Genomic DNA, 26,627 nt, shown 5'->3' with positions numbered 1-26,627 from the left:
CTATTATTTATTTGTGCAAAAATGATCATTAGTATGACAATTCATCAACATAATCCAAATAATTTCCCCCCACTACTTGGCAACACATTGCCAAGAGGAAAATAACAGTGCTAATTTGTATGGTGTTCTCAAGAAGTGGCTGCTGCTCTTTGTCTGAGTTTGGAAGCTAAGATGGCTCTGGTTAGAAACTGTTGAGAACACAGGAAAACTCCAGAGCTATGGGATACGCTTGGAAGTTGAAAGAAAACTTCCAGAACATCTCAGAACAAGGCGATGGAAATACTTCTGCACTATTGCCAAAACTGCATCCGTGTACATATGTACGTACACACACACACACACACACACACACACACACACACACACATTCCCTAGGAGTAGAGCTTCACTCAAGGCCATCTTTCTTTCTTTTTTCTTTTGGGGTGGGGTTTGCTTTAAAAGTGATACTTAAAAGTGGTAATTTTTGCTTATGTGTGTGTTGAAAAATCAGTGAAAGAAAGAAAAGGAAGAAAGATTGTGAACATCTGGTCTTGCCTCTATATTTCAAAAATTATGCTTATTGACTATTTTGTCATATTTTGGAATTCTTTTTGGAACACTATGACCAGGCTATTTTTGGAAGGATTGTTTTGATATAAGTAAGAAGCTGCATGTACTTTTGTACCCCTGAGATCCCAAGAATCACAGCCTGTCCCTAAGGAAAAAAGAGGAGAGAAGTCTGGGAACGTATCAGTTTATCGTTCTTTTTCTTCCTTTGAAAAGTTATGGTTTCCTCTGGTAAGCAGGCCAACTATTTGAAGGATTCATTTTGTTCTATTGTTCCGCTAGTTTTATGCATTTTCCCAAGAGATTTTTGTTCCACATTTCACAGTCGAGCCTTTTACATATATAATTTGAAAATAGCAAACAATCTTTCATGTTTTAAGTCTACAAAACTTTTCCATTTAAGCACATTCAAAAAAAAATGTATTTTCCGCAATCAACTAAGTTTTTATCACTTAAACTGAATAGACACTCACACTCAAATATTTATGTCATTAATGCCATTAAAGTTTTCTTAATGTTTGTGCAAGAATCTACTCAGTTAATGTTCTTAGCATCTTTAAGGTTTCTATGCTATAGCAATTGTCCCTAATATGGTACCCTTCAGGGATCTCAGATTCCAAATCTCATTATTTGGCCATGCGGATTGGGAGTTATAAGATCTGTAGCTCAAGAGATCTGGTGGACACTGGTTAAAGAAGCTTACCTTAAAGATTTACTTAAGTAAATCCTAAGAAACAATAACATCTTTATAGCTATCAACACATTTCAAAACCCTTGTTATCATTGTAGCAGTTAATTAGGAGGACAGAAATAGGACTTGTGGGAGAAAGGTAGGTGATAAGGAAGACAATTAAAAGTGTGTGGAGTGGAATTCCATAAAACAATACACAGGGCAGCTCCCAATCAATATCAGTTTTCTTCCAACGATTGTAATAATTTTGATGTCACAACTTGAATGTACCATCATTTCTGTTTTTTTCTTTATCCAGGGGTTACTATCAGCCGTGTTTTGCACACTTTGGAGATTTTGGATAGACACTGTTTTGATCGTTCAGATTCTAGCAACTCAATGGAAAGCCTTTATAACAAGATTTTCTGGGGAACCCATAATAAGGATAACCAGGAGGTATTTGCATTATTCATATTCATTTTCCTTGGTGTTTAATCATTGTATTGTTCTTCAATATATTTGCTTCAAATCTGATTTTCAGATTGTGTCTCTGTGGACATGATGTAGACTTCAAGGTATCAATTAAAGCCTGAGACAATTTTTTCAGCATTGTGCCACTTCATTTATGTTATGTTTTGTGATTCCAACTTGCCAAGAAACTACATTTTTGATCTGACAATTGTGTACAGAAATGTCAAATGAACAGCTGTGCATATAACAACACAATAAAAGTATTTACATTTTTCCAGAAACGATTTGATGCTAGCTGCCCTTTCCCATTCCTCTGGCATTCAAAATAAATTTTATGATGCCGATTAATTGCTAAAACCAAATATTTATGTAAACAACCATTCAAACCATTTCTATAACACTGCAGAGGAATATATATTTATTTTCACATTCAGGTTAACACTAAAATTAGTGAATATTGAATTGAATACTTTCCTTTTAGTATTTGGATTTGACTGTATTTATGTAGCATATTTTGATGGAAGGACATTTCTGATAAGCTTTGATAAAAACAAGGCTAACAGCAGCATCTTTTCTTTTTATCCCAAGTAAGTCCCATTGAGTTCAACAAGGCTTACAGTCTGGTAGTTGTAGGATGTACTTCTGAGAAACCAAGGGAAGACTTGGTCACAGTAGAAATACACATTCAAATATAGGATTTATCTTAAAAAATAACATAAGGAAAGTGTTAATTTTTTCCTAAAGATAACAGCATAACAGTTTGGAAAAAAACTAAGTAAAATCAGAACTCATTATTATTGTGTGTATCCTGTTTCCCCAGAGATCTGTTGGCCCCGACCCGGTTTGCTTTTTGCAAGGCTTTAAATGCACAGGCATTTGGAACAGATGAGCCCATCTGGCTAGTTGTTTAGTCACTGCTTCAATAATTGTATTAGAATTATATTTTTTAACCCAAGGATATAGTTTATTATATGGTGTCTCTATTTGTGCATTTGTGTTAATTTTTTTTTAATTTTATGTTTTCTACTCCATTTAAAGTTACCTCATGAAATGGGCAGCTATTTCAATGGTATGGATATATGAATAAATAACTAAATTAATTAATATTGGCTGGGACACTTCCAAGAGATCCTGAGGCTGAAAGCTTGACTGTATAACAAAACTAATAGTCTTCAGAAGATAAGCTCAACTCTTCACATTTATTTATGAATGTTATTTGCATTTGAAAAATGTTCAACACAAATTCAAAATTCTAATAATTGTGCTATTAATATTGATGCATGCTTATAGTTCAGAATTCTTAATTTGTATTATGCAATTAACTTGATAACAGAAGAAACAACAAAAAAAGATGTGTAAGTAGATATACCAAAATCCCTCAGTATAATATTTACTACAGAGGTTCATTTCAACTTATTCAAGAATTGCAGTAACTAATTTTATCAAAGGAAAGGGGAAAAGAGCACTGTAGAACATCTAACCAATAAATAGTTAGTCCACAATGCTTAGAAATCATAGTTGTTTTTATCATGTATGTTTCCCTCAGTCTTGGCAAAATTGAAGGTAAGTTGAACGCTGCATGAGTTCATACAGGTAGTCCTCAATTTATGATCACAGTTGGGACTGGATTTTCGGTTGTGTCAGGATGGTTTTTAAGTGAGTCACTACATGCCTTCATTTACGGTAATTTTATGAGTGTTTTTATGATAGCCCCAGTTGTTTACCAAATCCAGCATTTCCATGGAAATGACAAAAACATCACGAATCAATGTATTATCTTAAAGTCTTTAAGCCAATTGACAGAACAAATGCTATAACTGTGTATGTGCTGATGTTGACTTCTGGTTGCAACTGGACAATTTGCCAATTCTCAGCTACAGAGGAATAATATTTTTAGAAAGTTGTGAGAAACTTTTCTTGAATACATGGTCAAAAAACTATATGGGAGTGACACTATAGTTAGCTGGAAAATCTGCTTTCCATGATATCTGTGAGAGCCTTAATCTCATCTAACAGATGTAGCATTTCTAACATTATGACAAATAATTTACTGATATTATATTTTGACCACAATGACCATAATAAGTCATGATTCAGTTGATCATGGTTTGTTGAATAAGTAAAATTAACTTATTCTTTTGTATAAATCTAAAATTTGAAAAATTGCATCTGAACCACTAGATGGAACCACTAGTTTATTTCTTTATCAAAATAGAGCAAAAACAGTGTATCTTCTTTTAAAGCTGGACACCATGTTCAAAAGTCGTGAGTATTTTTCAAAATAGTTTTTGTGCTTTTTTTTCTTCCTAGCAAGTTATTGATTATAATTTTTATTCAGTTTCAGCATATAAATTTTGAGCCCATGTTGCATATACAAGAGTGAAATTATTTCATATATACAATTTAAAAAGCCGTTAAATTATTTAGACTGAAACATTGACAAATTGCCGTAAAAGTCTACAAAAACACCCGAGTGACTAAATTTATTAAAAATAAAAGTTAGTGTTAGCTGATGTAATTAAAAAGTGTCATTTGGTTGATATGGGCGGCCATAGAAAAATAAATAGATAAATAAAAAGTTACCTTAGAAATATGATTTCACTCTGAACTTGCGAACAAAACGATCATTGGATTATTTTAACTTGTTAAAAGTGTATTTTAACTTTATTAATTATATAACATTTAAAAAATTATCCAGAATTCTTTAAGAACACATCAGGAAAAGCTAAGTATTTTGAGGTAATATTTATGATTTGGAGAATAAATATTAAGTTGTGCCCTTTTTATTTCATGTTGTGGGAGAATAGCTTTTGGAAGTTTTAAGAAATAAAACCTTTGAGAAAAAAAAGAAAGGACAGAGGGAATTTACTCACAGCAACCTTTATCTCTTCTCTGCCTGCTGAGTATTTACTCAGAACAAGCCTTTAAAGTTTTCCAGTAAAGTCCTTAAATAAAAACATCTTATTTAGCACTAAATTATTCTTGGGTAGCAAAAGGTTCAGTTTAGTCAACATCACAGTTTCATTTAGCTTCTCAAAGCCATGTTTTTGCGTTCTCTTGAACTCTGCTACTATCCTTTGATGTTACTTTTCATCTCATTTTGTGGAGAAGATACCCAGCCTCGTACTAAAAGTCTGCTTTCACAGACAATACCGTCTCCTGGTATTGGTTATCTTCCCCTTACCTCAAAACTACTTCTTTTGGAAAATCAGTTCTTAGAGCTATCTTTTGTTGTTGAGAAAGGAACTGAAACATTTGGCTACTTGCTTACTTTGCTTATTTTCCAACTGGCTTGCTGCACTTTCTCTCTAACTTTCATTATTCATGATGTATAATATTAGTTCATGCAAGGAGCCCCATATATTAAGCATACCTCAGCCTCAACCAGAAGATTAATCTACCCTTCTAAACAAGCTGAGTTGGAAGAAAGATTCACGCTATAAATCTTGTTGTCAGTAGCTGAAATTTTTAGAAAAGCTAACAGACATTGAGTCAAAATGAAACATTTTCTTGAAAATAAATCCACCCATTATTTTTGTCCATTTGGAGTGAAAAACTGAACTCTCATTCTTTTGGAAATGAATAAGAAAGCATATGCTACCAGGAAAACAGTTGGGCATGATGCCTGCCCTTAATCCTTATTCCACAAGATCTGTGCTAGAAGGTAGAGGATCTTCATTAACCGTTTTCCTAATAAGAAAATAGCTAACTGAATAAGGAATAATCATGGTCTACTTATTCTCTTTCCACTACTGTATAGTCATATTCTTAAGAACTACAAAATAAATTAAATGAAAAAAAATACAATCCATTAATATAGATCAAATAAATAGATGTGCAGATAGGGAAATATTCAGCAGGCCAAATTATACGTGTCATTGTTTGCCCATTGAAATTCATTTGCAGGTTCTATCCCTTATAGTTTCCTTGATAGTTTTCTTGTTAAAAGTATCCCTCCCACACCTGTAGAAAAATTAGGGTAAAAACTGAAAGTTTAATCATAGAAAATGTTGATTAGAGTGGCAGTTTTAATAGCAATAGCAATAACACTTAGACTTATATGCCGCTTCACAGTGCTTTACAGCCCTCCCTAAGCAGTTTACAGAGTCAGCATATTATCCCCAACAATTTGGGTCTTCATTTTACCCTCCTCGGAAGGATGGAAGACTAAGTTGACCTTGAGCCTGGTGAGATTTGAACTGCCAAATACTAGAATACTAATTCTAGTATTAAGCAGGGGTGAAATGCTCCCTGTTCGGACCGTATCGGGCGATCCAATAGCGATTGTGGCAGGTGATTTAGAGAACCGGTAGTGATGGCGGCGCAAGGGTCCACCCATCTGCCCAGGTGTTGTTACTTTCTGGTTAAAACCTGCTCATGCGCAGAGGGTAAAAAAGATATTACTTCCTGGTTAAAACCAGGTTTTGCACATGCACAGAGGGTCTGCATGTGCATGTGACGTGCGTGCGGGTGTGTGTGTGTGTGCACTTCCGAACCGGTAAGGAAGGTAAGTAGATTTTACCCCTGGTATTAAGTTTATGTGAGACTAAATCAAACCTAAAGATTGCTGCAAATTGCATTAACAATAGCATAATATGATATAAATTTAATAAATAATATGAATAATTATTTCAGCTACTCTATAGGTACTATATAGCTGTGAAAATCTTGCTTTCTAAAGGACCATTTAACACCAGGGGTCTCCATACCTGGCAACTTTAAGACATGCATTTTCCTCAGTCAGCATGTTGCCAGGTTTAGAGATTGTGATTTAGACTCCTGTTCAGTGCAAGGTTCCAAATTAAAGCATTTTGGACAGATTGCTGTCTAGCATCCATACTTAAGTACATCAAATCCACCATTTTGGATTACTGATTCCATTGTTGAATTGTTCTTAATATTAGAAAGTTGTTTTATGACATATAATTGTAGGTATCTTTGGTTTTTTTTTTTTTGCAATTTAGACCCATTCTTCTATGTCCTGAACTTTCAAACAATAGAATATATGTCTTGGAATCTTGATCTCTATCTAATCGCATTGGAGTATTAATGAGTATTCTTTTTAAGCCAGTTAATCATCCATTTAATTTTATCACATGCAGGCCACTCATACTGGGTCACATGTTTTGTTGAAATCAAGCTATACTATGTATAAAACTTGCCTACAGTCTGGTAAAAAAATTGTTTGATCCAAACATGAGACAAAGTAGATTTGGCAAAACTTGTTCATGACAAGTTTGTGCTGACTTTCTTGGCTATCTGATAAATTAGCCAGTCTAGCCATTCTTATTTTTTCTAAACCCTTTCCTGGCCTATTTATTAGAAGAACTTGTGTTTTGATATCTTTTTGGTCAGAGTTTGTCAAATATCGCTGCAGTTTCTGTCTTATTTTGAAACTTGTGAAACTTATACGAAACTTCTTTTTTCATATCTTTTTAGTCCGAGTTTGGTCAAATATGGCTGCAGCATGTGCTACTATAAGTTATGGCTGATCTGCAGGAAGCCAGTATTTCTGGTTTAAAGTTGATAAAGTTGTCTGTTTATTGATGTATTAATATATTTTTCAGCTGCAAAGTGTTTTTTGCTTTAGTGGATCTGTGGTGGGTGATACTTCAGAAAAGGCCTCAATAACACACTCTTAACCTCTTCCTGTCATAGGAGGTGGTTTGCTGATAATATTTGGTTGACATAGGAAAAAGATATGCTTTGCTTCATAAAAGCATTGAGGTTATTTTACAGCAGAAAGTTATTTAGCATACTCTAAATGGTAAATTGGAAAGCTGTCTGCAAATCAGAAGACAGCATTACAAATATGCAGAACAAAATGAAGTTTTAGGAAAATTCAGAAATAGAAAGGAGAATCCTTTTAGTTGATTTTGCTGAAAGTTGTATGAGAAATTTTGACTTAATTAAACATTAAAATTACTAGAATTTTCAATTGATTTCCTGTTGTAGAGATTGAGCAGTAAAGAGAGATTTCAGAGTTGAGAAGCAAAAAAGAATAATGCTGAGGATTATTGTAACATATGAAGCTGCAGCTCCTGAATTTTATTCTTTGATGCTTGGGTTGACTTTTGGGTTCTTCTCCTTTTTTTGTCAACTTACATAACATTAAAAATTTGGTAACACACAATTTACTAAGAATCAGCAATACACATTTAGTTTATTTGTAGAGTTTACTATATATTAAGAGCCAGGATTTTTTAAATGTAGGATGCATTTACCATCCCACAAGAAAGGAATCTACCTTTAGCAAGCAGACTTTCAAATATTAAATGCTTATGTTCTGATAGCTAGCCTTAATTTCACTTTTTTCTATGAAGTTGAATAGGCATCTTTTCTGCTTTGAGCATCATTGAGCCAAACGGGCTTGTCTTTCTTCAATTTCACAAACATAGCCATAAAAGGTATTGAAAATCTTCCATGCCTGGAAGAATTGGGTCAAAAGGTAACCATACCAGTCTTCCCTTAAAGTTCTTGAAAGTTGGGTTAAAATAATGTGTGATATGATTTCAGTCATCAATACATTTTTAAAAATGATATTCTACACATTTCTGACTATTTTTATTAAGCTACTGCTAAGTGTTCAAAAATTATCACACATTCCTTTTTAAATAGAAAATTTAATTTAGTTCCTGTAAACATTTACACATGGGTTGTAGAAAGTCACTGTTGTTATTCTGAATGTTTAGCTTTCGTGAGGCAGAACAAGCTGGTTTTTCTTATTTTTGCTTTGTTTATGCTACTGTCCACCCTCCACCCAGTTTTCTAGATCTCTGTTAAACAAGGAAGGAATTTTTACAGAACCGAATCCAGTCATACTTTCCTAATGAAGAGTTTATTGTTTCTTACAATGAATTTTTCCTAGCAGCATCTTTCTTACCTCTTTGGTCAGTGCTGTTAGTCTGGAACTTCACTTAGGAACAAGGACTATGGGATAGCCTATGCTGCTTCTGCATTGAAAGACCAGGTTAGGGATAGATTGTCATGGTGAAAATCTATGTAGTTGCTAAGAGCTGACCACAATCTGTTGGCATACAATCAATCAACCAATTGTTTTTTTTTAAATTATTTCACATCTATCCTTATACTAATAATAGATGAAGCTCTGGTACTTAATTTTGTCTACGGAGAAGGGCGGCATATAAATTGGACTAATAAATAATAAAAGTAATCAGGGCTTGTTGAAAATTCTTTTTCAAAACAGCACTAGACACTGGAAGGACATATAATTGTGGGTGGTGATATTGTAAAGGAGTCTTGATCGGAAATGAGAGGTCCCACCCTCAGTCTATATCCGTGATTGAGAACCAATGGCATGCATGCCGGAAATGGCACACAGAGCCATCTCTCCAGGCATGCCAGCCGTCGCCCGTTCCTCTTCCGGGTTCCGGTGTGCACATGCGCACCGGCCAGCTGGTCTTCACGTGGGGAGGGGAGCACCAGAAACCATAAAAGCAGCTCCTTGGGAGTGCCGAAAAATGGAATGCATGCACAGGGCACCTGAGATTCCAGTTTCCGGCACACAAATGTGCACCGGTCACCTGGTCTTCCAGTTTCTGGTGCACATGTGTGCATGAAGACCAGCTGGCAGGTGTGCGTGCGCGGTGGAAACTGGAAGCTCAGCTTCCCAGCGGGTGCATGTGCACCAGGGAGCTGTTCTTCTGGTTTCTGGTGCTCCCTTGCACGTGAAGACCAGCTGGCAGTGCGCATGTGCACACCTGAACCCGGAAGATGAACGGGGGACGGCTGGCATGCCTGGAGAGATGGCTCTGTGTGCCATTTTTGGCATGCATGCCATAGGTTCGCCATCACGGGTATAGACTGAAGGTGGGACCTCTCATTTCTGATTAAGACTCTTTTACAATATCACCACCCCTTTACCCAGTCACCTAATTCCCTCTCCCCTCCCTCCGTCCCTCCCTTCCCCCTTCCTTCCTTCCTTCCTTCCTTCCTTCCTTCCTTCCTTCCTTCCTTCCTTCCTTCCTTCCTTCCTTCCTTTCCAAGGAATCTTAAGTCTTTTGAGAATGCATTTAATTAAGAAGCTGTTCTTGAAATGTACATTTTATCTCACTTCTCTGGGCAAGCTATCTTCAAGGCTGTGAATAGTGAAGGATAAGAAGGTCAACGAATCTCAAAGAAACCAAAATAAAACATGATTTATGAGTCTTGATAAAAGTGTAAAACTCTAATACCAGACCTCTGGACTTTTCGTCGGGCCCTGAAAACTCATTTATTTCACCTAGCTGGGCTGGCTTGATCCCATCCGTTTCGGTTTTAATTTGAAATTGGTTTTAATTGGGTTGTTTTAAATTGTGGCCAAAATTATTTAATTACCTTTTAAACTGTTTTTTAAATTTTGTATGCTCTGTTTTATCTCGGCTGTTCACCGCCCTGAGTCCTGTTGGAGAAGGGCAGTTTACAAATCAAAATAAATAAATAAATAAATAAATAATAAAATATTCTAATATTATATTCTTTAAAATGTTCTAACACTCAAATGAATAACAGATTTGCTTTTGTGATTTAATAGGTTGCACCTAATGATGAAGCTGTTGTAACATTGCTTTGCGAATGGGCTGTGAGTAGTAAAAGATCTGGTAAGCACCGGGCAATGGCTGTAGCTAAACTATTGGAGAAGAGGCAAACTGAAATTGAGGCAGAAGTAAGTTATCTGCTAGTCTTCATTTCTAGAGGAAAATTTGGTTTGACTTTTAGAGCTCAAGATCATGTTGCTGATCTGCAATGCAAATCTGTCTACAGAGAAACTTTAGGATAATTCTAAAGGAGCTTTAGCATGCTTCTCACATTTTTGGAACAAAACAATGAAAAAACATTTACATATGGGATTTCCTATAGTTCACTCTGAATTTATAGAGGGAACATAATCAAAATTGTATAACTTAAAGAAAATATTAAACTGCAACTTTAAAACTGCTGAAATGATTTTTCAAGCTATGGTTAAATATTATCTTTTACTACATCATGTACAAAAATATATTTAAATATAATGGATAGATGCAATAGTTCCTATTTATTCATGTAACTCATGGAGGCTTGCATTAATTATTTTGTTCTCTGTAGATAATATTTGTATGCAACCTAGAATCTTATTAGTCTCATTAGTGTCTATTTACAGAAAGGTTATAAAAGATGTTCCAGTGTTGAAGAGTGTATTCATTTATTTATTTGTTGAATGTATATCTACTGCAATCAACTGATCCCTTGAGGTTTATAGCAAATGAAAGAATAAGCAGCAATAGCTATCAATAGTTATTTTAAAATGTTCACACTAGAAAATAAAATCAACAAATTTATAAGATTTATAAAATTATAATTGAAGTTGAGCTACTATGGAGGAATAAATCAATGGTTATATCTTTGGAGCAATACCCAAATGGCTGCCAGCTACATGGAAATTTTGAACTTATTAGACCTCAATATTGCGACTTTGCAAAAAACCATCCACTTGGAACTGCCTATAAGCTCAGATGGTCTTAGGTCTCAATAGTTTATAGGTTCTTGATTAGGACTTGAACTATTATTTTACCACCTCTTCGACCAAGAGGTTGCAGAAAAAAAATGCTTTGAAAAGCCTCTGACGATCCCAGCTGAGCCGCACGATCATCAGAGGCTTTTTTTTTTGTACTTTTAAAAGCATTTTTTCGTCGGAAGAGGGTGTAGAAAAAATGCTTTTAAAAGAAAAAAAAAGCCTCTGATGATCGTGCAGCTCAGCTGGGCATGGTAGTGGGATGCAGGGATTTTTGCTACCGGTTCTCCGAACCACCCACTGACATCGCTACCGGATTGGGCAATCTGGTCCGAACCGGGAGCATTTCAACCCTGCTATATATTACATTCCTGTAGTGATATTAATAGATTATACCTGCCCTCCAGAAATGGAAGCAGAGGTTTACTTCTGGTCAAACAAACTGTCAAAAAGAAAAGCATGAACTGGCTGATCAAATGTGCTTATTCAAAGGAAACTGGGCTTTGTTTTTCCTAGAAGATGTTTTGCTTTTCATCCAATATGCTTCTTCAGTTCTGACTGAATGGATGGAAGGATTTATATTCTTCACAGTCATCTGGTCATTAGCACCAATTTTGGAGTCATTGAGGCTTTATCTGTGCTTCAAGGTCACCAAAATCGTACAAATGAGTGGAATGAGTGTGGAACCTTCTTGGAACTGCTGAAAGGATGGTGTTGTAAACAGGTGGTGTTGTATCCGTCCCCCTCTGTTGAGAGTGGGCTGTTCAATCTTAATGTAGATGGCCTCTTTGACCCGTCTTTCAAACCTCTTTTGGTTCAAACTTCTTTTGGTTTGAAAGAGTGGGTCAAAGAGGCCATCTACATTAAGATTGAACATCCCTCTCTCAACAGAGGGGGAGGGATACGACACCACATACGTCCTGTTTAGATAAAGTGAAACATTTTCAAGGAACAACAAAGTCCATTTGCCTTTGAAAAAGCACCTTTGGGACAACCATGACCTGGATGACTGAGAATTTCCATGAACATTGGCTAGTTATGTAAAAGACAGCCAAAAACAACAATTAATGCAAGTTAAAAATGGGAACTAACTAAATGTACAGGAAACAAAAAAGTGAATTTCAAAATATTGTAATAAAAACAAGTACAGAATGCTGTCAATGGAAAGGTTTAATTTCTGCCAAAGATCAAAAGGGAAGTGGATTCAGATAAATCTGGCACAGCCTCAAACATAAAAAAAAAAAGAAAGAAACTGAAGGCTTAATTTTGACTCTGCCAGACCAAGCTATTTGAAGCAATGCAATCAAGGATAGAACTGAAAAATCATCAAGTGATTCAAAGTGCAGATTTTGCAAAAAAACAGAGAAAATAATAGATTCATCACATGGAAAACGATCACACAAATTGATTATAAACAACAACATAACATAGTCACAATAATGATTCACTGAACTATCTGCAAAACCTATTATGTACCCATAATGAAAAATGAGTGGGAACATAGAATTGAAAAAATAGCTGAAAATAAACATTAAAATATTGTGGGATTGCTAAATACAGAATATAAAGTTTTGGCTCATAGCACATCAGATATAGAAAATCTGTGCATCTTCAAAATTTGCTTATGTGGGTTGGAAAAGGCCACACTTGGATCCACAGATAAATAACAATGTTCTAGTTTCTTGGAATGAACTGATGTGTATGAAGACCACTCTCAGCTAAGGAACTGGTAGCTGTGATTTCACATTGTTGTTAACAGATAATAATAATCAACCAAAGTTATCTTCTATAGTTCTAGTGGGTGAGCGATATAAGAATAGCCTTTAGCAAAAACAACAACCACACAGTGACACTGGAATGCAGTTTCTTAATTTGTATTTGTGTTTTACTAAGCCAAGATTCAAGTAACTCTTAAATTAGATTTCTTCATAGATTATCACATTGTTCCTATTACAAATGAATTGATAAGTCATTTCTTCTTAATTTAGCTGTTCTTTGTAATTTCTGGGAAAAGAGGGGGATGAAAGTAATTTTTACAGCTATGATACCACACGTTTATTATTTTATTTTATATACTTTTATAGAGATGTGGTGAAGTTGAAATCATGGATGAAAAGGAATCAATTTCTTCAGCATCATTTGCTGGATCTAGCCTCCCTGTTTTTCAGAATGTTCTCCTTAGATTTTTAGATACTCAAGCCCCCTCTTTACGTAAGTATCTAATTATATCTGTTCTAAATTAGGATTAAGTACATATAACATTTTTTCCAGCAACTGTATTACTTTTTGTACTTATTTGGATTTATTGGGAGTTTAACAAAATTCAACTCTTTTATCTATTGTCAGCTGATCCAAACAGTGGATATGAAAAAACAGAATTTGTGAACCTAGTGCTGCTTTTTGGTGAATTTATACGGCATGATGTTTTCTCGCATGATGCTTACATGTGCACTTTAATATCACGTGGAGACTTATCTGTCACTGCAGCTTCTAGAGCACGGTCACCAACTGGGGAAAACATGGATGAGCACTATTCTAAGGAACATGATGTGAAACTTGAGGTAAGGAATCCATTGTTGCCTTAAACCTGGAGATGAGTGGCATTTAAATTTAATAAATAGTGTATGTGTGTAAGATTGGATTATTTGATTTGTGAATTGATATAACGTCAGAAGAAATCTGAAACAATAAATTTAAAAGATAATTTGTGATTTGCCATAATCTTTGGCTCTCATGGCTACTACTGGATGAAATGAAATAAAATGCTTCTTGACTGTCATGTAATTATCTGGCTCCCTTAGATCAAATGGTATTTATGGTATTTATAAAAACAACAACAATAGAAATAGTTACTTTTGAAAAAAAAGTAGATAAATTTCTTTCATTCAAATACTTCCCAAAAATATACAACTCCTGTGATTTACAATAATAAAAACAAACACAACAAAGTTTAAAAGCCACAATACAAATATAATGTTAAAAAAATTAAAGAAGCAATAATAAATGTTATGGAATCATTGTGCCAAAACATGCCAGGCAACAGCTACTTGTGATGTCCTAAGAAACACATCTTTAAAAGGTCACAATAGTTAGTGCAAATCTGTTACTCCTGTGTGGGGACACCAACACAGGAGAGAAGATATAGTTAGCATTTGCAAGCATTTGGAAAAATCCAGCAATGTCTGTGGGGCCCTTGATGCTTTCTGAATTTGGTGCTTTTCTTGCAGATGTTTCAATACCCAACTAGTTAAATCATCAGCACTAGGGAAATGGGGAACCCTCCAGAAACAACCTTGAGAAAAGGTTGAGAGATGGGATATGGTTGGGAGAAGGATAACAAGGCCAGTTGTGCAAGAGGAAATTTACAAGCATATATTTAAGACTGCTTATTATTTGGAACTACAAGAGTATTTCCTTCCAGCTTTTAAATACATTGTAATTTACGATGCCTTAGAGAAATTGTAATCCTCTAGATCAGTCAAAACTGGTTTGCTACACTTTTTCTTCTTCCTCTTCATTGAAGCACATTTCCTGGGAGATCATTCATTCAATTGTAAACAAACTTACAGACTGATCTCCTGAGTACAGTCGACTCAAGCTTGTTAACTTTATCGTTTTAAACACAATACCAAAGATAATCTATCTTGATTGTAATGTCCATTGACTATTATAAAGTATTTACTCTTCCTGCATATAATCAGTAATCTATATTATGCTTGAATTCATATAATTTGTTAACGGTCCAAAGGATTTTCACTACATTCTGACTCACATTTTTGTTTTTGTCTCTTTGGTGACAATTAGGAACATAGTCTTATGGAACACATGTATATTGACTCAGGAACCACTAATATTTTTGATGATGTAGACAAGAATGACTTTAAGACAGACTTTGGTTCGGAATTTCCAGTAGGTTTAACTCCTTATTTTAAACCCACAAACTATGTATTTATTCATTCTTCCCTTTGCTACATGACATCATGGAATATGCTCTGCTTATCTGCTGTACGTTTCTTTTCACATTTTCACATACCTCAACTTGTCTAGCAGAAATCTACTGTTATTCTGCAAAACAGTATCACATTAGGTTTTCAAGCTGCTTCATCTAGTTTCACTAATGTTCAAAATGCCATTGTGGTGAATGCATCATGTACAAGTTCAAGCATAACTTCATATTATTTTTGCTTTTTCCTTCAAAAATCCTGAAATACAAATCCTTTCATAGACCTTCTAGCCATGTTTGCCCTTATTTGTTACTGTAACATGGATAGCCACATCATCTGAAGCAAATTTCAGCATGTAGAGTGCCAAGATCCCAAAGAGGATGTTTGAGCATAGTGTGATGTGTAGAAATAAGCACTTCAGAATAATCAGTCATCAGTGGCCTGACAACAAAGATGAATATTTCCCATATTATAAAATAAGAAAAATAAATAAATATGTTTTACATTTCCTTGATGTACAGTATTGTACAAAAGTGTACTGTAATTGTTTCCTTTATAAAATAGGAACTATTAGTTTTAGATGTTTCTGAAACAGGTCAATCGTCCCCCGTCCCCCCCATTTATATAGAATTAATTGTAAGCATTTAATTCAATGTTAGCCTGGGTTTATAGGCTCTTCACCTTATTGCGTGATGGGCTATTTCCAATCTTTATATCAGTAGCATAGGGAAGAGTTGAAAAAGTACTTTTAAAGAAACTATCTCTGTTGGGCATGCTAATTGAGACTGTTGCTTATTTGAAGTAAACAAACCAAACCAAACCGAAATGTCAGATTGTCCATTTGCTAAAATCCTGGAGAGTTACTGCTAACTGGCAGTACTAAGTTAATTAGATCAGTGGTGTGAGTCAATAGAAATCCTGCAGTAAAATGATTGCAAATATGATTGTTGCAAATTGCAGTGAAGGAACTGGATGTTTAGATATATCAAAACTTACAAATATCTGCATGCATATTGAACCAAACATCTGGTAGTTCTCGACTTAGAATTGGTCCTTTAATGAGCCATTCAAAGTTATGGTGGCCTTGGGAAGTGTGCTATATAGCCCGTAGAACACTTTTGGATATGGTAAAATTATTGTGTGTGTGTGTTTGTTTGTTTGTTTGTTTGTAAACTCTGGGCAGTTTACAATTATACAAGATAAAAATATGTACATATATTAAAATAAACAAATTTTGTATTGGTATGTTTTTTAGTTCTGGCTGTGCACCGCCCTGAGTCCACTAGGAGAAGGGCGGTATACAAATTGAATAAAATAAAATAATAAATAAATAAATAAATAAATACCTACAAACACAATGATCCAATTAGAGATGGCGAGGGAAGGAGGATCTGTTGTTAACTGATCAATCACCTCCACTGTGATGCTCCTCCATTGGGTCCCAATCTAAGTGCCAAAGCCAGGTCTTTAGGCCCTGACAAAAGATCAGGAGGGTTGGGGCCAACCTCACAAGATGTCCCAGGTGCAATGGCAAAGAAGGCCCTTCTGGAACCTCTGGCCAGAACAAACAGGTTGACAGGGCCCACAGAATGTCTTTTCTACTGGCACAGAAGGGATGGGCCAATCTCAGTGGGATGAGACAATCCCTCAAGTAGTCTGGACTCATGCCATGAAGGGCTTTACAGGTGATTGATTATCAACACCTTGAATTGCACCCGGAAGCAGACTGGCAACCAAGGCAGCTTGTAGAACAGTGATGTTATGTGGGCCATTCTTCAAGCCCCAAGAACTGCCAAGAATATAAAGTTTTCCTCCCCCCCATGATCACATGACCACTTTTCAGTTGCATGGCAATGGATATTCACTTAACAACTAGTTGCCAAGTACCCCCTCCCAATCATGTGATTGCCATTTACAATCTTCTCTGTTGGCTTCCTTAGAAAGTCAGTGGGAAAGCAGGCAGGAAAGGTTTCAGGCTGCTGCCCACCTGCTGAGAGGACTTCCCTCATTTCAGGGGTGGCTGAAAGAATTGCCTGCTGACTGGAGCTCAACCCCTCCATTGGGTTGCAAAAACTGGCCTTGCACCCCATGATTCAAGCATTGTCTCTCCACTCTGGAGAAGGTATTTTCTTCTGTGCATGGGTTAGCAAATACAATCATTTTTTATAGTTTGGAAGGACCCTTGTCACATGACTTGGAGAAGAATGTTCATGAGAACATGAATGTCTCATGAATGTCCAATGTTCATGAGAATGGGGCCTGCCTTATGGGATGGTGTGAGGCAGCTTTGGTAGGAAAGTCACATCTCAGATTCACTAGGCATGCCTGCCACTGCAGAAAAAAGCAAACCTAAGTGGACCTGGACATGATGAGGAAAGTCCTGGGCTTCCAGGGCATGGTGGATGCGAAAAGGCCCTGCATCTCCCAGGTGTGGTAGAATGTGATCCAGGGACATTGCAACCATCATAAATACAGGACAGTTGCCAAGCATCCAAATTTTGATCATGTTACCATGGCGATACTGCAACAGACATCAATATGAAAAATGGTCATAAGTCACTTTTTCAGTGCTGTTGTCACTTTGAACGGTCACTTAACAAACAGTTGTAAGTCGGGAACTACCTGTACACAGGCAGGTTTCTTTGGCATTAGAAACGGTTACTTAATCTTTATGTCTTTTTACTCAAAAGCTTTGCATTGGCTCCGTTTTCTTATTACTGCAACATAAAGGCTAGGAGGTGGAAGAGGAAGTTGTTCATTAAAATTGTCTGTTGCTACTTTCATGGAATATAGAGGGTTTGTTAGAATAGCAACTATTATATTGTTAGTACTGAATGCTATTCCAACCTCCTCATTAACATCTATGGATTACACATATTTTCACTATTACATATTTCAAGTTAATTCCATTACATTCAAAATAAATCATAGATACCATTGATTTATTTCTTGTTTCTTTCTTTTTTTTAAAAAAAAATAACCATACTATAAATCTGGAGGACATTTATGTTTATAATATTAAATATTTTAAATGGCCTAGATCTTTTCTCCAATGCCTGGGGAGTCTTGTGAAAATCTGAATTCAATACCAGTACAAAACAGAAGAGCTTCAGTAAATAATGAAAAGTCTACAAAGAAAGAAAAAGGAAGGGAGCTGATTTTTCCATCAAATTACCACCTCCTTCGACATTTGCAGTACGCTACACATTTTCCTATACCTTTGGTAAGTAACCCTTCCCATCTTTAAGAGTTGATGCAAAATTCTGAACAATGAGATCCATTTCATATATATTAATTAGGAAATGTGTCTGTGTAAGTTTCTCAGGTTCCCAATTTACTGTCATTTGTAGTCTACATCACAATTTAGCTGGATTGAAACTCGCTCTTTAACTGGCTTCTCCATTATTTAAGCTTCACTGAAAAGAGTAATAGTTTAATCATAACTAAACTTCTGTTATATGTAATGGGACCTAATAAATTATATAAATGTAACTTGGGATGGATAGAATCAACATTATGATATAATTTAAAAGATTTGACTCCTATGAATGAATTTTTTGTTATATAGACTTTACCTTCAGAGAGTCAGTTTGGTGTAGTAGTTAATCGAGAGACTGTGAGTTCTGATCCCATTTTATGCATTGGGCCAGTCACTCTCTCTCAATCCTAAAAAGAAAGCAGTGGCAAACCACTTCTGAATATCTTGCCAAGAAAACTTCAGGAACTTGGCCAGACAGATAAAAGCATTTTGTGTAGTGAAAGCACCATAAATTTTATAAAGAATAAAAAATGCTGGCCTTTTGAAAGGTGCACTATTTCACAGGTTTGAGATATTAGGGTTAGAGCCAGAGTTGGCAATCTGTGCCCCCTCAATTTTTGAAAACTGGGTGTCCTCCTGATTGTATGTCTGAAAATTGTCAGCAATTTAAATTTATTAAGTTACTGCCATGCTTAGAATACCTGTTTTAAATTTCAAACTCTTAAAGGATACAAAGTCAGATTAACTTATATTTTGGAAATGCTCCTTATTGTAAATAGGATGAAATAATGTTTAAAGCCTACCAAAGTATTTCTTTGGATCAACTGATACCTTGTGTAATTAAGGCAGAATTAGTTTTAGTCTCTTTCACATCTCCTTCAAATCCTCTTTCTTGGACCAATGTTCTATCTCCATGTTCCTGGGGTCAGTTAGACATTCCTTTGTATAGGACTAACATTTTCAGCTTTTTTGAGAAGGTGTCCTTCAGAGAATAATAATAGTAATAGAAAATAGTACAGTCCCTCTTAAAAGAAAGGATTGCATGAAGTTACCCAAAAGGAAAAAAATCTGGAAGTTTCTTCTAATGAAATTCTTTGAAAACTGTATTTTCTATTGAAAGGTACTTAATATTTCCATAGCTTTGAAGGACATCAAATTGGGAATAATGATCTGAGACACATTTGTTCTGCTTTAGCAATAGCAGATGTGCAATAAGGATAGGAATAAAATAGAAAATAGTGTTGGACTAATTTTGGAGACCTTTTTCAGTAAACAAGTGACACCTAAATCTTACCCAGGCCTATTAAATGAGCTTTTTAGCCAGTGCTCATGTTTCATGTCTTTCATATGTTTTCTACTATTTTAATTATAGCTTTGTATGATGATGCTGATCCTATATTTTTACTATTTAATTTTTACTATTTTTACTATTTAATTATGATATAATCTGGGAGGTTTATTGCAATCAGGAGCAGGGATCCCCAACCCCTGCTCTGCAGCCTGGTGCCAGACCGTAGTTTATTGAGAACCCGGCCGTGGAAGTGGTGGGGGAGTGTGTGTGCCCACAAAACCTTTCCCGCTTTCTCCCTCCCAACCGCCACTTCCTCCACCAGTCCACTGAGCCACCGAGTTGGAATGTCCATGTTTTCTTTCTGTTCAGTCTTACCATCTCTCGCCCCCAACAATCCTCAACCTTATTCAAACCATAGAAGTCCAAAATATACCAATGAAGTGGGAAGACAAATGCATTTTTAATGTCCTGTTGTAGAAAGGATGGCAGTTTCAGCTGAAACCTGAAACTCTGGCGTTCTTGTTTCATGCATTTCTTGATCATCTAGAGAAACGTGTCTACCTTGAAAGGATACAAAACTTTTAGTCACTGTTAGTCTAAATGTTTTTGAAAAATAAAAATACAAAATGGGATCAAAGCACAGATTTGATACACCAAAGAGCAAAGTGGATTCTTTTGCTTTGTAGAGAGATTCCCTGAGAAAACAGTCTGTGATTATAGTTTTGCTTTGGCTCAGCGTATATGGGATTCGAACAATATGGTAAGGAAGAAAACATATGATGTAGCTTGCGGTAACTAAAAGGATGTTTACCAGAGCTTTTTTTACACTGGGATAGCCTTCTGTACCTTTGTTTTGAAAAAGTAATCTGATCACAAGAAAATTAGAGATGAGCACCATAGCTGAAAAATACAGAAATATTGCAGTACATATGAAATTGGTAAACACGTGCCAGTCTCTTCCCACTTTAGTTTTGAAATCAATGCATCCTACATTTGGTGATTCTTCGACCTCTGTAATTGGAATAACCATATTCGGTACCATGATGAAGAGAACCATTACCCATACCACTGCTGATATCATCTTGGCAAAACCAGGTTCCTGAATCCTATAGATCTTGTATCCCTTTGTTAATTGGAGGCACCGGTCCATGCTTAAAAATCCCAAGAATATGATTGACAGGTACATATTAATGTAGATCAGGCATGCTGTGACTTGACAGTGGAATATTTTCAGTTTCCATGGGGCAACTCCTAAATCTACAATTATTTTCACTGGGAGGGCAAGGGTCAGCAAAAAATCTGCTGTCAGTAGGTTAATTAAGTAAATATTCATGCATTTGCAATGCTTCTTGGTCTTCAGGAAGGTCCAGAAGGCAAAACAGCTGCCAATAAATCCAATAAGAAAAATCAAGTAATAAAAATAAGTGAATGGCTGAATCTGAGAATAAGTATTACATTCTGAAGAATTGGTTGAAGCCATCTGAAATATTTCAAAGTAGTTGTATGAATCACCTCAAATCTGTGAATGAAAGAGAGAGAGAATGAGAAAGAAAGAACGAATGAAAGAAAGAGAGAGAGAGAAGAAAAATAATTGTTTGGGTAGAGTAATGAAACACACAACCTAACATACTTATTTGCATAAGAGCTCCACAACTTATACATTAGTTGTATACAACTAATTAGAGCTACAACTAATGCAGAAAAGAATTTTAAAAAGCTTTTGAATAAGGTCAGGATAGAAAAAGGGCAGGCATTGTGACTGAAAAAATTCTCTTGTTTGCCTATAATCTTAAAAATAGCTTAATTAAGATATAAATAGTAGTGTTGGATAGAATGTGGGCACGTTCAAGGTGTTAGTCTGCAAAAAAGTAGTATTTTTGTACCAGTATAAGTAGTAACAATTGTAGTAAATTGTTAAAGCATGAATACTGAATGGAAATTATAAAAGCAGTCATTTCCTCTTCAACATAAATGTGCTAGGAAACAGAAGCAAAGTAACTTCACCCAAATGAAAAACAATGAATCCTGAGTCTCCAATAAATATATGAAATATTACTATTTGCCTTCTCATTCTTAAAAAAAATGTAGTGTGATTAATAGATAAAGAGAAATCATAAAAATTTATTACTTAGATTGGTTAATAAAACATCTGCAAGAAAACACGCAAGCTCAGAGAGCACCAAGGAGCCCTTATTTCAACCCTGAGCTATACATATCCTCATTTATTGGTATCACATTATGATTGTCCACTACCTTCACAATCAGAATAAGAGGACCATCTTTTTTGCATTACTTCAGCTATCTGGCTATTTGTTCGTACATTCTTTTATTTCTTTGTAAGAAATTAACCGAGAAATGTTGTGCCCAGTGGTGGGTTTCAAAATTTTTTTACTACCGGTTCTGTGGGTGTGGCTTGGTGGGCATGGCAGGGGAAGGATACTGTAAAATCTCTATTCTCCCCCACTTCAGGGGAAGGATACTGTAAAATCTCCATTCCCACCCCACTCCAGGGGAAGGTTACTGAAAAATCCCCATTTCCTCCTGATCAGCTGGGACTTGGGAGGCAGAGAATAGATGGGGGAAGGGCCAGTCAGAATTTTTACTACCGGTTCTCTGAACTACTCAAAATTTCCGCTACCGGTTCTCCAGAACTGGTCAGAACCTGCTGAATCCCACCTCTGGTTGTGCCCAGAAAAGAGAAAATAATTAAAAAAGGCAACCAAAGCAAGAAAAAAGTAAAAATACTCAACTCTATGGGGCTCTCCTGATCAACCTATACTTCATAGAGCAGAGAGAGAGACAATTATGGAAAAGGTTTAGACCTGCCTCAGGTTGCCATAAATAAAGAGAAGCTCAGTGTGCTGTTTTTTTTCAAAGGCGGTTTTGCATCCTGTTCTTTTACCGTTAACATTAGAATAAACTTGTAATAACAATAACACATGGTACCAATCTAGGTAGGCATTTCAATGGTTTGAAGAGGTCTTAGTAGTATAAACCTTGCCATGAACCTTTTACATTCCTTTTGAAGTTAGCAATTTTACAGTCAGAAAGAGTCACATTGTAGTCTGGCTTTTTTCTCCCACTGCTGTAAATACAACCCTTTTGGTGACTTAATTTGTTTTAACTGGTGAATAATTACAAATACGTTACAGTTAGTAATTCCAGATTTTTACTAAATACTGAACTCCTGAATTCCTAAGCCATAGAAGGCATGAGAATTTTTTGACTGTTTAAATTCTTTAGAAAAGTTTTAAGTTCTTTAGAAAAGTATCAGATGTGGCAGCTTCCAGATTTGATCTACGATTTATTTTTATTTATTTATTTATTGAATTTCTATACCGCCCTTCTCCCGAAGGACTCAGGGCAGTGAACAGATTAAGATTTCATATACATACATACATACATACATACATACATACATACATACATACATATATATATATATATATATATATATATATATATATATATTATAAACAGTAAATAATAAATTGAGTCAACTTCGTGTATCTGCTAAGACCTTGGCATAGAATTTAGATGTTTATGTTAGCCCTGCTGGTTGAAACAGAAAGGTCTTCAGGGCACGTCGGAAAGTGCGAAGATCTGGGATTATTCGTATTCCAGGGGGTATTTTGTTCCAAAGAGTAGGTGTCCCCACAGAGAAGGCTCTCTCCCTTGGAACTACTAGATGACATTGTTTTAATGATGGTACTATGAGTAGGCCTACTCTGTGAGAGCGTATTGGTTGGTGGGAGGTTATTGGTTGCAGCAGGTGGTCTCGTAAGTACTCAGGTCCTAAGCCATGGAGCACTTTAAAGGTAAGAACCAACACCTTGAAGCGTACTCGGAAGGCCACCGGAAGCCAGTGCAGCTCGCATAGAAGAGATGTTACATGTGAGCGCCATGTTGCTCCCATAATTAGTCGCGCGGCCGCATTCTGGACCAGTTGGAGCTTCCGGGTGCACTTCAAGGGGAGCCCCATGTAGAGAGCATTGCAGTAGTCAAGTCGGGAAATGATGATTCCCTCATTCAAAATTTTATTGACTTAGTCATCGTTGAGATGTTCAGTTACAGAATTTGCAATAGTTTGGATCCTTCCTTTGTATTAATCCAATTTTCCCCTTTTAATAACCATTTATAATTTTTTTTAATAGTTAAATATTTTTGCTACTAGTTTTTTTGTTTGTTTCTAGTCTATGCTTTGTGTTTTGTGTGATGGTAAATTAGCACAAGCTGTCTAAACATCTGGGTAAACTATAAAAACATTGAAATAAACTAACGTTGCAATTACTTAAAAAAACTATTATCAACAAGATCAATTCTTAACTCAGGGAATTTGGAATATTTGGTGACACAAAGGATAAAATGTTGGAATCCAGTTGATCCCCTTGCAAAGAGAGTTGTACAAAAACAAGAGGTAATTGGATATGTATGTTAGTTTTCCATCCAGATATGTGGCATGGATGCATTTAAAACTCTTTGACTAAAATTAACATATGAATCTGACTGCAGATAGTCATTCAACTTACAACTATTTATTTAGTGACCATTCAAAGTTACAAAAGCACTGAAAAAAGTGACTTAGGAACATTTTTCACACTTAACAACTATTACGGCATCCCATTGTCACATGACCAAAATTCTGATACTTGGCAACTAGTTCATATTTATGATGATTGAGGTGCCCCGGGGGGGAGGTGTTATGTGATAATCTTTTACAACTTTCTGACAAGCAAAGTCAACGGGGAAGCCAGATTCACTTAACAAACAACTGTGCTACTAGTTTAACAACTGAAGTGATTCACTTAACAACTATGGAAAGAAAGGTCATAAAATGGGGTAAAACTCACTTAACCATCTCACTTAGCAACATAAGTTTGGGCTCAATTCAGGGGTGAAATGCTACCGGTTTGCACCTGTTCAGGCGAACCGGTAATGATAAAAGCTACTAGTTCGGGTGAACCGATAGTAAAAAAAGGTTTGTCCGAACCGGTATTTCCGATAATCAGCTGATTTCTAGCGAATCTAAATTGTGCGGCACAGCTGTTCCCTTGCCCTCGCTATTCTACTTACCTTGTTAAGCCTTCTTTTTTGCGTGAAGCGCATGTTTGGCATGCACTGCACATGTGCATGCATTCAGCATGTGTTTGGTGTGTACTGCACATGCACGCAATGTGCTTTTGGCGAGCAGTGTGCATGCGTGGGCAGCAAACCAATGGCAATCCACGGAGGATTTCACTTCAATTGTTATTACCTGTGCACTCAATTGCGATTACCTGTGCACAGTTACATACACATGCACACATGCATGCACGTACACACACACACACACACACACACACACACACACACACACACACACAGCAGGACTGGCTTATACCTACTTGTGGGAACCTCTTGTTGAATTTCCAGCATTTTTGAGTCCTACTGGGAGCTTAGCTGAGCTGGAGTGATCAGCTATTTTTACTAGCTCATTGCATGGTAGTGGCAATGGAGCTGGCAAATCTGCTGTTATTCATTTATTACTAGTGACTGTCTGTATACAATTTATATATATATATAATTTATATATATATAAATATATAAACCAAACCTTTGGTTAGGATTTTGGTTAGGATTTTAGCCAGAGTTTTAAAAGACCTTACAAAGTGTTTTGTTGGGATTTTGGGGGATTTTGAGCTGAGATATTAGCCAGGATTTTAAGCATTTTAACTAACAGACTTTTAAATGTCGTGTGTATATATATATGCATTTGAATTAAATCTATGCAATGAGGAAATATGCTGTGTTCTATATTTGGCATGTTTTACTTACATCTCTACTCATCACTTTAAAAAGTCACTCATTCTGCTAAATCTAGAGATCTAAATAATGTAACAAACAATTCTCTGAGGCAGTAATGGATTCCTGTATCTGTCAGAGGATTACATTAGATATTTGAAAGCACCGAAGTAGTTGGTTTGTCTTGCCTTTTCATTTCTCACATGCTTAATTATCTCAGGGTAAACCCTTGGTAAGTGATGAAGTTCAACATTACCCTGGAGATTTAGAAAGAAATACAATACTACATATGAAATTAAATAGTTTGAGAATGATAATGAATTATAATTTAAGAGGTACATACCTGCTGTATACAGAAGCAGTTCTGTTTAATGTTGCCCACTGAGTTCTTTCTTTGGTTTGTGGCTGGTAAAGTAGAATTTCCTGTGTCTTTCAAGTGTTCCAGCATATGCATATGAAGTCAGAACTTAGCTGAAAATCTCTAAGTGTGCAAGATAGCTAGTTCAAAGCTGCTTAAAGAAGGTTATAGAACAATATCTCATGCAAGATAGCAAAATAAATTTGTCGGAGCACCAGAAAATCCAGTTTCTGTTTTTGTAAGAAGGGTTTTGTGTATGTGTGTGAGAAAGTGAGAGTAAGTAAAGTAAAGGAATACACAATAATGAATTTTTATGGGGAAAGAAAGCTAGTTTTCTTGTAGAATTTATATTGTTGTATCTCTATTGTGTAAAGATTCACCTGTCCTTCAACTGATTTAACTCAAAGAGAAGACCTTGCTGAAGAAATTGGGGTAATAGGAGCATGGATTGGAAGGTATTATGCAGTGGTGGACTTTTTGTTTTTAAGAGAAATTAATGCTGAGTGTAGAAAAACACTTATCTAGAACTTTTTAAAAGGTAGGTTTTATGAACTCAGAGCAACTGTAATAGCATTTCATGATGGGAACAGTAACAGGGAAAATGCAATGGAAGGTGGGAGTATTTTTTTTTTTTTAAAAAGGAGATAGCAAAAACTGATTTGTAAACTGTTTCAATAGGAGTTGGGAGAAAGAGAAAACTGAACCCATAACAGGCTTATTTTAGGAGATGAATAAATTATAAATCACAAGGAGAAATAGAGCCCAAAATATAGAGATGGCACCAAGAATGCTAAAGATTAAGATGAGGTGAGGTTGA

The 26,627-nt window shown here is 35.8% G+C and overlaps 2 protein-coding genes across 7 annotated transcripts in view; one reads left to right on the top strand and one right to left on the bottom strand.

The window, feature by feature from the left end:
- The window catches only part of MED12L (mediator complex subunit 12L), a 183,660-nt gene that overhangs the window by 39,551 nt on the left and 117,482 nt on the right, over positions 1-26,627 (top strand). For 5 of the 6 annotated variants that reach the window (XR_015728582.1, XM_087872612.1, XM_034439217.3 and 2 more), the window contains exons 10-15: positions 1,536-1,672; positions 10,221-10,352; positions 13,262-13,388; positions 13,524-13,738; positions 14,982-15,086; positions 18,162-18,344. Coding sequence is in view for 5 of the 6 variants with exons in the window: in XM_087872612.1 (XP_087728738.1) it covers positions 1,536-1,672; positions 10,221-10,352; positions 13,262-13,388; positions 13,524-13,738; positions 14,982-15,086; positions 18,162-18,344 (899 nt within the window). In the remaining variant the exon portion in view is untranslated. The remainder of the gene's footprint in view (positions 1-1,535; positions 1,673-10,220; positions 10,353-13,261; positions 13,389-13,523; positions 13,739-14,981; positions 15,087-18,161; positions 18,345-26,627) is intronic. The other variant, XM_034439220.3, reaches the window with a different exon arrangement.
- Positions 20,113-25,859, bottom strand: GPR171 (G protein-coupled receptor 171). The gene is made up of 2 exons (XM_034439226.3): positions 25,796-25,859; positions 20,113-21,190 (listed from the first exon to the last, which is right to left on the bottom strand). Exon 2 carries the CDS (start codon positions 21,149-21,151, stop codon positions 20,132-20,134), a length of 1,020 nt encoding a protein of 339 aa, XP_034295117.2. The 5' UTR covers positions 21,152-21,190; positions 25,796-25,859; the 3' UTR covers positions 20,113-20,131.

The sequence above is a fragment of the Pantherophis guttatus genome, chromosome 6, assembly GCF_059756535.1.
Source record: "Pantherophis guttatus breed Tessera chromosome 6, ASM5975653v1, whole genome shotgun sequence".
In the NCBI taxonomy this organism is placed as follows: domain Eukaryota; kingdom Metazoa; phylum Chordata; class Lepidosauria; order Squamata; family Colubridae; genus Pantherophis; species Pantherophis guttatus.
The sequence above is the reverse complement of the archived record's forward strand: the minus strand, read 5'-3'. Positions and strand labels throughout refer to the sequence as shown.